Here is a 12,691-nt window from a genome sequence, read left to right on the forward strand (position 1 = left end):
CTCTTCTTGGCCAATCCGGAACCACGAGTATCGTTCTTACTCCTCGCCTTCTTATTATTCTCAGAACCTTTGGTATGAGAGGCAGAGGAGGGAACACATAAACCGACTGGTACACCCACGGTGTCACTAGAGCGTCCACAGCTATCGCCTGAGGGTCCCTTGACCTGGCGCAATATCTCTTTAGCTTTTTGTTGAGGCGGGACGCCATCATGTCCACCTGTGGCCTTTCCCAACGGTTTACCAACAGTAGGAAGACTTCTGGATGAAGTCCCCACTCTCCTGGGTGTAGGTCGTGTCTGCTGAGGAAGTCTGCTTCCCAGTTGTCCACGCCCTTAGCTTCAGGATATTTATGTGAAGTGATGTCTCTAGGCTTGACCATAAGCCCTGGAAATTCCTTCCCTGTGTGACTGCTCCCCAGCCTCGCAGGCTGGCATCCGTGGTCACCAGGACCCAGTCCTGTATGCCGAATCTGCGGCCCTCTAGAAGATGAGCACTCTGCAGCCACCACAGTAGAGACACCCTGGTCCTTGGAGACAGGGTTATCAGTTGATGCATCTGAAGATGCGATCCCGACCACTTGTTCAAGAGGTCCCACTGGAAGGTCCTTGCATGGAACCTGCCAAACGGAATTGCTTCGTATGAAGCCACCATTTTTCCCAGGACTCGTGTGCAATGATGCACCGATACCCGTTTTGGTTTTAGGAGGTCTCTGACTAGAGATGACAGCTCCTTGGCTTTCTCCTGCGAGAGAAACACTTTTTTCTGTTCTGTGTCCAGAATCATCCCCAGGAACAGTAAGCGTGTGGAAGGAACCAGTTGTGACTTTGGAATGTTCAGAATCCAGCCATGCTGTTGTAGCACTTCCCGAGATAGTGCTACTCCGACCAGTAACTGCTCCCTGGACCTCGCCTTTTTTAGGAGATCGTCCCAGTACGGGATAATTAAAACTCCCTTTTTTCGAAGGAGTATCATCATTTCTGCCATTACCTTGGTAAACACCCTCGGTGCCGTGGACAGTCCAAACGGTAGTGTCTGGAATTGGTAATGGCAATCCTGTACCACAAATCTGAGGTACTCCTGGTGAGGAAGGTAAATTGGGACATGCAGGTAAGCATCCTTGATGTCCAGGGATACCATGTAATCCCCCTCGTCCAGGCTTGCAATAACCGCCCTGAGCGATTCCATCTTGAACTTGAATCTTTTTATGTATGTGTTCAAGGATTTCAAATTTAAAATGGGTCTCACCGAACCGTCCGGTTTCGGTACCACAAACAGTGTGGAATAGTAACCCCGTCCTTGTTGAAGTAGGGGTACTTTGACTATCACCTGCTGGGAATACAGCTTGTGAATTGCCTCTAGTACAGCCTCCCTGCCCGAGGGAGTTGTCGGTAAGGCCGATTTGAGGAAACTGCGGGGGGGAGGCGCCTCGAATTCCAGCTTGTACCCCTGAGATACTACTTGAAGGATCCAGGGATCCACCCGTGAGCGAACCCACTGATCGCTGAAATTTTTGAGGCGGCCCCCCACCGTACCTGGCTCCGCCTGTGGAGTCCCACCGTCATGCGGCGGATTTGGAAGAAGCGGGGGAGGACTTTTGTTCCTGGGAACCTGCTGCGTGGTGCAGCTTTTTTCCCCTTCCTCTGCCTCTAGACAGAAAGGACCCGCCTTTTCCCCGCCTGTTTTTCTGGGGTCGAAAGGACTGTACCTGATAATACGGCGCTTTCTTAGGCTGTGAGGGGACATGGGGCAATAATGCTGACTTCCCAGCTGTTGCTGTGGAAACAAGGTCTGAGAGACCATCCCCGAATAACTCCTCACCCTTATAAGGCAAAACTTCCATGTGCCTTTTAGAATCTGCATCTCCTGTCCACTGCCGAGTCCATAAGCCTCTCCTAGCAGAAATGGACAATGCGCTTATTCTAGATGCCAGCCGGCAGATCTCCCTCTGTGCATCTCTCATGTACAAGACTGAGTCTTTTATATGCTCTACGGTTAGCAATATCGTGTCCCTGTCTAGGGTGTCAATATTTTCCGACAGGGAATCTGACCAAGCGGCAGCAGCACTGCACATCCACGCTGAAGCAATAGCTGGTCTCAGTATCACACCAGTGTGTGTATATATAGACTTTAGGATAGCCTCCTGCTTTCTATCAGCAGGTTCCTTTAGGGCGGCCATTTCCGGAGACGGTAGTGCCACCTTTTTAGACAAACGTGTGAGCGCTTAATCCACCCTAGGGAGTTTCCCAACATGACCTATCCTCTGGCGAGAAAGGGAACGCCATTAGTAATTTTTTTGAAATCACCAATTTTTTATCAGGGAAAGCCCACGCTTCTTCACACACTTCATTTAATTCTTCAGATGGGGGAAAAAATAAGAATTTACTTACCGATAATTCTATTTCTCGTAGTCCGTAGTGGATGCTGGGGACTCCGTAAGGACCATGGGGAATAGCGGCTCCGCAGGAGACTGGGCACAAAAGTAAAGCTTTAGAACTACCTGGTGTGCACTGGCTCCTCCCCCTATGACCCTCCTCCAAGCCTCAGTTAGGATACTGTGCCCGGACGAGCGTACACAATAAGGAAGGATTTTGAATCCCGGGTAAGACTCATACCAGCCACACCAATCACACCGTACAACTCGTGATCTAAACCCAGTTAACAGCATGATAACAGAGGAGCCTCTAGAAAAGATGGCTCACTACAGCAATAACCCGATTTTTTTGGTAACAATAACTATGTACCAGTATTGCAGACAATCCGCACTTGGGATGGGCGCCCAGCATCCACTACGGACTACGAGAAATAGAATTATCGGTAAGTAAATTCTTATTTTCTCTAACGTCCTAAGTGGATGCTGGGGACTCCGTAAGGACCATGGGGATTATACCAAAGCTCCCAAACGGGCGGGAGAGTGCGGATGACTCTGCAGCACCAAATGAGAGAACTCCAGGTCCTCCTCAGCCAGGGTATCAATTTTGTAGAATTTTACAAACGTATTTGCTCCTGACCAAGTAGCTGCTCGGCAAAGTTGTAAAGCCGAGACCCCTCGGGCAGCCGCCCAAGATGAGCCCATCTTCCTTGTGGAGTGGGCATTTACAGATTTTTGGCTGTGGCAGGCCTGCCACAGAATGTGCAAGCTGAATTGTACTACAAATCCAACGAGCAATAGTCTGCTTAGAAGCAGGAGCACCCAGCTTGTTGGGTGCATACAGGATAAACAGCGAGTCAGATTTTCTGACTCCAGCCGTCCTGGAAACATATATTTTCAGGGCCCTGACAACGTCTAGCAACTTGGAGTCCTCCAAGTCCCTAGTAGCCGCAGGCACCACAATAGGTTGGTTCAGGTGAAACGCTGAAACCACCTTAGGGAGAAACTGAGGATGAGTCCTCAATTCCGCCCTGTCCGAATGGAAAATCAGATAAGGCTTTTACAGGATCAAGCCGCCAATTCTGACACATGCCTGGCCCAGGCCAGTGCCAACAGCATGACCACTTTCCATGTGAGATATTTTAACTCCACAGATTTAAGTGGTTCAAACCAATGTGACTTTTTGGAACCCAAAAACTACATTGAGATCCCAAGGTGCCACTGGAGGCACAAAAGGAGGCTGTATATGCAGTACCCCTTTTACAACGTCTGAACTTCAGGGACTGAAGCTAGTTCTTTTTGGAAGAAGATTGACAGGGCCGAAATTTGAACCTTAATGGACCCCAATTTCAGGCCCATAGACACTCCTGTTTGCAGGAAATGTAGGAATCGACCCAGTTGAATTTCCTCCGTCGGGCCTTACTGGCCTCGCACCACGCAACATATTTTCGCCAAATGCGGTGATAATGTTTTGCGGTTACATCCTTCCTGGCTTTGATCAGGATAGGGATGACTTCATCCGGAATGCCTTTTTTCCTTCAGGATCCGGCGTTCAACCGCCATGCCGTCAAACGCAGCCACGGTAAGTCTTGGAACAGACAGGGTCCTTGCTGGAGCAGGTCCCTTCTTAGAGGTAGAGGCCACGGATCCTCCGTGAGCATCTCTTGAAGTTCCGGTTACCAAGTCCTTCTTGGCCAATCCGGAGCCACGAATATAGTGCTTACTCCTCTCCATCTTATCAATCTCAGTACCTTGGGTATGAGAGGCAGATGAGGGAACACATACACTGACTGGTACACCCACGGTGTTACCAGAGCGTCTACAGCTATTGCCTGAGGGTCCCTTGACCTGGCGCAATACCTGTCGAGTTTTTCCCAACGGTTTATAATCATGTGGAAGACTTTTGGGTGAAGTCCCCACTCTCCCGGGTGGAGGTCGTGTCTGCTGAGGAAGTCTGCTTCCCAGTTGTCCACTCCCGGAATTGCTGACAGTGCTATCACATGATTTTCCGCCCAGCGAAGAATCCTTGCAGCTTCTGCCATTGCCCTCCTGCTTCTTGTGCCACCCTGTCTGTTTACGTGGGTGACTGCCGTGATGTTGTCCGACTGGATCAACACCGGCTGACCTTGAAGCAGAGGTCTTGCTAAGCTTAGAGCCTTGTAACTGGCCCTTAGCTTCAGGATATTTATGTGAAGTGATGTCTCTAGGCTTGACCATAAGCCCTGGAAATTCCTCCCCTGTGTGACTGCTCCCCAGCCTCGCAGGCTGGCATCCGTGGTCACCAGGACCCAGTCCTGAATGCCGAATCTGCGGCCCTCTAGAAGATGAGCACTCTGCAACCACCACAGGAGGGACACCCTTGTTCTTGGTGACAGGGTCATCCGCTGATGCATCTGAAGATGCGACCCGGACCATTTGTCCAGCAGGTCCCACTGGAAAGTTCTTGCGTGGAATCTGCCGAATGGGATTGCTTCGTAGGAAGCCACCATTTTACCCAGAACCCTTGTGCATTGATGCACTGAGATTTGGCTCGGTTTTAGGAGGTTCCTGACTAGCTCGGATAACTCCCTGGCTTTCTCCTCCGGGAGAAACACCTTTTTCTGGACTGTGTCCAGGATCATCCCTAGGAACAGAAGACGAGTCGTCGGAACCAGCTGCGATTTTGGAATATTGAGAATCCAATCGTGCTGCCGCAACACTACCTGAGATAGTGTTACACCGACCTCCAACTGTTCCCTGGATCTTACCCTTATCAGGGAATCGTCCAAGTAAGGGATAACTAAAATTCCCTTCCTTCGAAGGAATATCATCATTTCGGCCATTTCCTTGGTAAAGACCCGGGGTGCCGTGGACCATCCATACGGCAGTGTCTGAACTGATAGTGACAGTTCTGTACCATAAACCTGAGGTACCCTTGGTGAGAAGGGTAAATTTGGACATGAAGGTAAGCATCCTTGATGTCCCGAGACATCATGTAGTCCCCTTCTTCCAGGTTCGCAATCACTGCTCTAAGTGACTCAATCTTGAATTTGAACCTCTGTATGTAAGTGTTCAAAGATTTTAGATTTAGAATCGGTCTCACCGAGCCGTCCGGCTTCGGTACCACAACAGTGTGGAATAATACCCCGTTCCCTGTTGCAGGAGGGGTACCTTGATTATCACCTGCTGGGAATACAGCTTGTGAATGGCTTCCAAAACTGTCTCCCTGTCAGAAGGAGACATCGGTAAAGCCGACTTTAGGAAACGGCGAGGGGGAGACGTCTCGAATTCCAATTTGTACCCCTGAGATATCACCTGAAGGATCCAGGGGTCTACTTGCGAGTGAGCCCACTGCGCGCTGAAATTCATTGAGACGGGCCCCCCACTGTGCGTGATTCTGCTTGTAAAGCCCCAGCGTCATACTGAGGGCTTGGCAGAGGCGGGAGAGGGTTTCTGTTCCTGGGAACTGGCTGATTTCTGCAGCCTTTTTCCTCTCCCTCTGTCACGGGGCAGAAATGAGGAACCTTTTGCCCGCTTGTCCACGAAAAGACTGCGCCTGATAATACGGCGTCTTCTCATGTTGAGAGGCGACCTGGGGTACAAACGTGGATTTCCCAGCTGTTGCCGTGGCCACCAGGTCTCAAAGACCGACCCCAAATAACTCCTCCCCTTAATAAGGCAATACTTCCAAATGCCGTTTGAAATCTGCATCACCTGACCACTGTCGTGTCCATAACCCTCTACTGGTAGAAATGGACAACGCACTTAGACTTGATGCCAGTCGGCAAATATTCCGCTGTGCATCACGCATATATAGAAATGCATCTTTTAAATGCTCTATAGGCAAAAATATACTGTCCCTATCTAGGGTATCAATATTTTCAGTCAGGGAATCCGACCACGCCAACCCAGCACTGCACATCCAGGCTGAGGCGATTGCTGGTCGCAGTATAATACCAGTATGTGTGTAAATACATTTCAGGATACCCTCCTGCTTTCTATCAGCAGGATCCTTAAGGGCGGCCATCTCAGGAGAGGGTAGAGCCCTTACAAGCGTGTGAGCGCTTTATCCACCCTAGGGGGTGTTTCCCAACGCACCATAACCTCTGGCGGGAAAGGATATAATGCCAATAACATTTTAGAAATTATCAGTTGTTATCGGGGGAAACCCACGCATCATCACACACCTCATTTAATTTCTCAGATTCAGGAAAACTACAGGTAGTTTTTCCTCACCGAACATAATACCCCTTTTTTGGTGGTACTCGTATTATCAGAAATGTGTAAAACATTTTTCATTGCCTCAATCATGTAACGTGTGGCCCTACTGGAAGTCACATTTGTCTCTTCACCGTCGACACTGGAGTCAGTATCCGTGTCGGCGTCTATATCTGCTATCTGAGGTAACGGGCGCTTTAGAGCCCCTGACGGCCTATGAGACGTCTGGACAGGCACAAGCTGAGTAGCCGGCTGTCTCATGTCAACCACTGTCTTTTATACAGAGCTGACACTGTCACGTAATTCCTTCCAACAGTTCATCCACTCAGGTGTCGACCCCCTAGGGGGTGACATCACTATTACAGGCAATCTGCTCCGTCTCCACTTTCTCCTCATACATGTCGACACAAACGTACCGACATACAGCACACACACAGGGAATGCTCTGATAGAGGACAGGACCCCACTAGCCCTTTGGGGAGACAGAGGGAGAGTTTGCCAGCACACACCAGAGCGCTATATATATACAGGGATAACCTTATATAAGTGTTTTTCCCCTTATAGCTGCTGTTTTATTTAATACTGCGCGTAATTAGTGCCCCCCTCTCTTTTTTAACCCTTTCTGTAGTGTAGTGACTGCAGGGGAGAGCCAGGGAGCTTCCCTCCAACGGAGCTTTGAGGGAAAATGGCGCCAGTGTGCTGAGGAGATAGGCTCCGCCCCCTTATCGGCGGCCTTATCTCCCGTTTTTCTATGTATTCTGGCAGGGGTTAAATGCATCCATATAGCCCAGGAGCTATATGTGATGCATTTTTTTGCCATCCAAGGTGTTTTTATTGCGTCTCAGGGCGCCCCCCCCAGCGCCCTGCACCCTCAGTGACCGGAGTGTGAAGTGTGCTGAGAGCAATGGCGCACAGCTGCAGTGCTGTGCGCTACCTTGTTGAAGACAGGACGTCTTCTGCCGCCGATTTTCCGGACCTCTTCTGTCTTCTGGCTCTGTAAGGGGGCCGGCGGCGCGGCTCTGGGACCCATCCATGGCTGGGCCTGTGATCGTCCCTCTGGAGCTAATGTCCAGTAGCCTAAGAAGCCCAATCCACTCTGCACGCAGGTGAGTTCGCTTCTTCTCCCCTTAGTCCCTCGATGCAGTGAGCCTGTTGCCAGCAGGTCTCACTGAAAATAAAAAACCTAAAACTAAACTTTTCACTAAGCAGCTCAGGAGAGCCACCTAGTGTGCACCCTTCTCGTTCGGGCACAAAAATCTAACTGAGGCTTGGAGGAGGGTCATAGGGGGAGGAGCCAGTGCACACCAGGTAGTTCTAAAGCTTTACTTTTGAGCCCAGTCTCCTGCGGAGCCGCTATTCCCCATGGTCCTTACGGAGTCCCCAGCATCCACTTAGGACGTTAGAGAAACTATTGGTAGTTTTTTCACCCCAAACATAATACCCTTTTTTGAGGTACCTGGGTTCATATCAGAAATGTGTAAAACCTCTTTCATTGCCTCAATCATTCAACGAATGGCCCTAGTGGACATTAAATTTGACTCGTCGTCGACACTGGTATCAGTATCCGTGTCGACATCTGTGTCTGCCATCTGAGGTAGTGGGCGTTTTAGAGCCCCTGATGGCCTTTGAATTGCCTGGGCAGGCACGAGCTGAGAAGCCGGCTGTCCCGCATTTGGCATGTCGTCAAATTTTTTATGTAAGGAGTCGATACTTGCACGTAATTCCTTCCATAAGTCCATCCACTCAGGTGTCTGCCCCGCAGGGGGTGACATCACATTTATAGGCATCTGCTCCGCCTCCACATGTCTCCTCATCAAACATGTCGACAGCCGTACCGACACACCGCACACACACACAGGGAATGCTCTTAAAAGGAGACAGGACCCCACAAAAGCCCTTTGGGGAGACAGAGAGAGAGTATGCCAGCACACACCAGAGCGCTATATAATGCAGGGACTAACTGAATTATGTCCCCTATAGATGCTATAATATTTACTGCGCCTCAATTTTGTGCCCCCCCTCTCTTTTTTACTCTTTTCTGTAGTGTAGACTGTAGGGGAGAGTCAGGGAGCTTCCTTCCAGCGGAACTGTGAGGGAGAAATGGCGCCAGTGTGCTGAGGGAGATGGCTCCGCCCCTTTTTCGGCGGACTTTTCTCCCGCTTTTTTCTGTATTCTGGCAGGGGTAATTACCACATATATAGCCTCTGGGGCTATATATTGTGGTTATTTTGCCAGCCAAGGTGATTTTATTGCTGCTCAGGGCGCCCCCCCCCCAGCGCCCTGCACCCACAGTGACCGGAGTGTGAAGTGTGTATGAGGAGCAATGGCGCACAGCTGCAGTGCTGTGCGCTACCTTGGTGAAGACTGAAGTCTTCTGCCGCCGATTTTCCGGACCATCTTCTTGCTTCTGGCTCTGTAAGGGGGACGGCGGCGCGGCTCCGGGAACGAACACCAAGGACGGGTCCTGCGGTCGATCCCTCTGGAGCTAATGGTGTCCAGTAGCCTAAGAAGCCCAAGCTAGCTGCAAGCAGGTAGGTTCGCTTCTTCTCCCCTTAGTCCCTCGTTGCAGTGAGCCTGTTGCCAGCAGGTCTCACTGTAAAATAAAAAACCTAACATATACTTTCTTTCTAGGAGCTCAGGAGAGCCCCTAGTGTGCATCCAGCTCGGCCGGGCACAGAAATCTAACTGAGGTCTGGAGGAGGGGCATAGAGGGAGGAGCCAGTGCACACCAGGTAGTACCAAATCTTTCTTATAGTGTGCCCAGTCTCCTGCGGAGCCCGTCTATTCCCCATGGTCCTTACGGAGTCCCCAGCATCCACTAGGACGTCAGAGAAATATATATATATATATATATATATATATATATATTACTAAGGCTCCCTAGGGTCCCTCTCCCCCCTTAACGGCTGCCCCCGGTCGGCCTTATTAGAAAAGGGTCCTGCTTAACTACCCGTTGTCGTCCCCCTCAGCCCTCTGCTGGCGGCGGGAAGGGACGAGGAACCATCTGAGCGGGCGGCTGGACGTACTTTCTAAGCGCCCCGTTTACTGACAGGCGCGTCCGTCTTCCTCTGACTGCCGGTGGGAGAGAGAAGAGTGAGAGCCCAACTCTGCGTGCGGCGGGAGGACAGCGCGCGTGTCCCCGCTGTATGCGAGGACACCGCCGCTGACAGCCGCGATTAGCCTCCCCCAGCCCTCCGTTGTCATTAATGTGCGGCGGGAAGTCAGTGCGCTTCCTCGCTGTAGAGGAAGGGGAGGCGCAGGGGAGCTGACCTTTATCGGGAGCCGATGCCAGGGAGCGCTGGCGGCGGTGTCTGAGCCCGCGCTGTGAGATGGAGGTGGGGGGGGGAGGGAGGAGGCGGCGGGGGAGCTGTGCTGCTAGTGTGCCAGGACCTAAGTTACAGGGAGCCTGGATGCAGCAGCGTGTACACCTAATAGAAGAAGTCTAATAGCCCTTATTTCTAAGGTCCATAAAATCACCAGTACTCACTGCCCTTGGAAATGCTGACTCTGTGCTCCGGATTTTCCATAGAGAGATGCAGATTCCTTTATCTGGGATCCTTGTCTCTCCATTCTGAAAGCCTTTATCCCCCTTTTATTAGGTTGACATAGCTTAAAGTATTTAGGTAAAGCCTGCACCCTCCTTTGATGTAGGTGGGATTGGGCATTGTTTTACCTCTTGTAAAGCCTGCACCCTCCTTTTAGTTAGGAGGGATTGGGCCAGTCATCAAAAGACAAAAGAAATAAAAATAAAATGAATTAAGATAAAAAAATTCTTCACGGAGCAGGAGCTCCCTTCAGTGCCTGTTACCTCCTAGGCACAATTTTTCAAACTGAGGGATAAGGGATGTGAAGGGGGAGGAGCCGGCTGTGCAGACAATGCTAATTTTTAGATTGTGCCACACCTCCGGTTGCAAGCTTCACACCCCTATTGTATATGACTCCAGTGTCCCCTAGTGGATGAAAGAGAAATGCTACATAAATATAAAACAAACACAATGTGATATAAGTGTTAAAAGTAAATGTAAGGTGGTGATGCCCCAAGGTGGCCCAGCCAGAGCAATATAGGGAGCTCCACGCCCCAAAAGCTCACCCCCAAACTGACTTTGTATATAATTAAAAGGATCATACCTATGTCTTTTGTGCAATCAGAATGTGCTGGTTCCCTGTTTAAAAGCCTGAGAGGCAGTGGGTGGGGTGCTAATCCAGAGATGAGGGCTGTCCTGATCCCTCAGGTGTGTATACACACACATAATATAGACTATATGGAAACGGGGCCTGGACTGCACACCCTAGCTTATTATAATGGGATGTGCTACCTTGCTAGGACTAAGTACTGCAATACTACAACATAGGATCCCCATATTATATCATGTTTTGCTTTCATCACTTGTGTTAGATTGTTTTGCAATTGAAAACTTTTTCCAATTGAGTTTACATGGCCTATTCTGTAGTATGGAGAAACAGACTGGAAGTGTAATAAATTAGCTCTTTCCTTTGCAAAATATGGGTGTGGATCAATGGATTGACAATGTTATGGTTGACAGGTACAAAAGGTCAACACTTTAAAAAAAACACTATTCCAACAGATGTCCACATGGATAGTAAAGCAAGCAAATGTTGAGAAAACGTAGAAGACCAAAAAACGAGTCGACAATTTTCATGTTGATCTTATGAACCTGTTGACCTTAAGCACCGTCAATCTTTCATCTGTCGATTTTTTGTACCTGTTGACTTAATGCATGTCGACCTTGACCAATAAATTGTCGATCTATCATCCGAATACCACAAAATACACCTAAGATATTGAATTAAAATATTCAGCCTGCATTATGCATGTTCCACTAACTGAAAAATTATCTCCTAAACATGTACAGTTTCAGGGATGAAGAAGGTAAAACATTATTACATCATGCAGCAACTCAAGAGGATCCAGTCATTTGTCAGGTATTTATATTATCATTTATTAATAAAGGGCCACAATAATACACAGAGTTTTACAAAATCTCAGTAGAAATATAGAAACTTAACGACAACTCTTTTACACAATGTACCATTGTGTCAGTCAGGCACAGCCTCCGTAGAGAGCTGCAGGCCTCGCCCCTCCCTCACAGCTCTCACTAGCTGCCTGACAGCTCCCACTGCATCTTACAGATGTAAGGAAGACTGTTACCTTCTATCAGCACCCCCTAAACATCCCTAGCCTAGGGTAAACAATTTATTCATCTTCAGCAAATACTTCCAGAATTATTTTTTCTGTTACAGCGAAACAGTCCACATTTTACATGCTTGTGACCGGGCGGATCCAAAATACTAGTGTTATTGTAGTGGAATGCCTTGCTATTAGCCTGCCAGGAGCATGTGAATACCTTTTCTGCATTGGGGGCTCACTAATTACTCTCTGGAGTAGGGGACATTATTCCACATCAACATACCTTCATTTTGTTTGATGTCAGATACTCTTCTAGTTTTGTCAAAGAAGCCATAGATGAATGCCTTGCAATGATGATGTCCAATAAGCGCACAGGAGGCTTTCTGCAAGCTGTATTGTTTGGCTGTAAGTAGTGAATGCCGTTTTCCTAATTGGTCTCCATTACAAATAAGATAACATCTCCATATCTCTGCCCATAATTCTGTGGCTCAGGCAGAGTGCCACCATTCTTGGGTTATGCAACTTAGTTAGCTGTTATAACCTAGACATGATCAAATGCATGTCTTCACCTAATAAAGCATACTAATGCAAGGGGATGTAGTCAGCATGCCGGCGTTCGGGATCCCAGCGCCGGAATCCCGACACCTGACGGCATGCCTGTTCCGGAAACGTGACCGTAAGTATGCCCGGAAGGTTAAGGGTTAAGCTGTTGGTGGGGGGAATGATAGGGTTAGGCTGCAGGGAGGGAGGGTTAGGGTTCATTTAGTGCTGCGCCCCTGTCGAGATTAAGACCAGTTGTGATGCCGGGGTCAGTTTTCTGACCACTGGCATCTTAACTACCGGTCTCCCGTACCCAACTCAATGCAAGAGATTATGGGTAGGCATGGCAAAACATAAGGCTGCTGTGAGGCATAAAATCCAGCCCCTATATTTGGGGTCATTTGTGTATCTGTACTAGACTCCCAGTATTACGCATT

General features: G+C 49.2%; 1 protein-coding gene across 3 annotated transcripts in view; it reads left to right on the forward strand.

Moving 5' to 3' along the window:
• Positions 1-12,691, forward strand: part of LOC134945238 (uncharacterized) — a 95,697-nt gene that overhangs the window by 75,565 nt on the left and 7,441 nt on the right. For all 3 annotated transcript variants that reach the window (XM_063934402.1, XM_063934403.1, XM_063934404.1), the window contains one exon: positions 11,440-11,509. In XM_063934402.1, the coding sequence (XP_063790472.1) occupies positions 11,440-11,509 (70 nt within the window). The remainder of the gene's footprint in view (positions 1-11,439; positions 11,510-12,691) is intronic.

This window comes from Pseudophryne corroboree, chromosome 7 (assembly GCF_028390025.1).
Source record: "Pseudophryne corroboree isolate aPseCor3 chromosome 7, aPseCor3.hap2, whole genome shotgun sequence".
NCBI lineage: Eukaryota > Metazoa > Chordata > Amphibia > Anura > Myobatrachidae > Pseudophryne > Pseudophryne corroboree.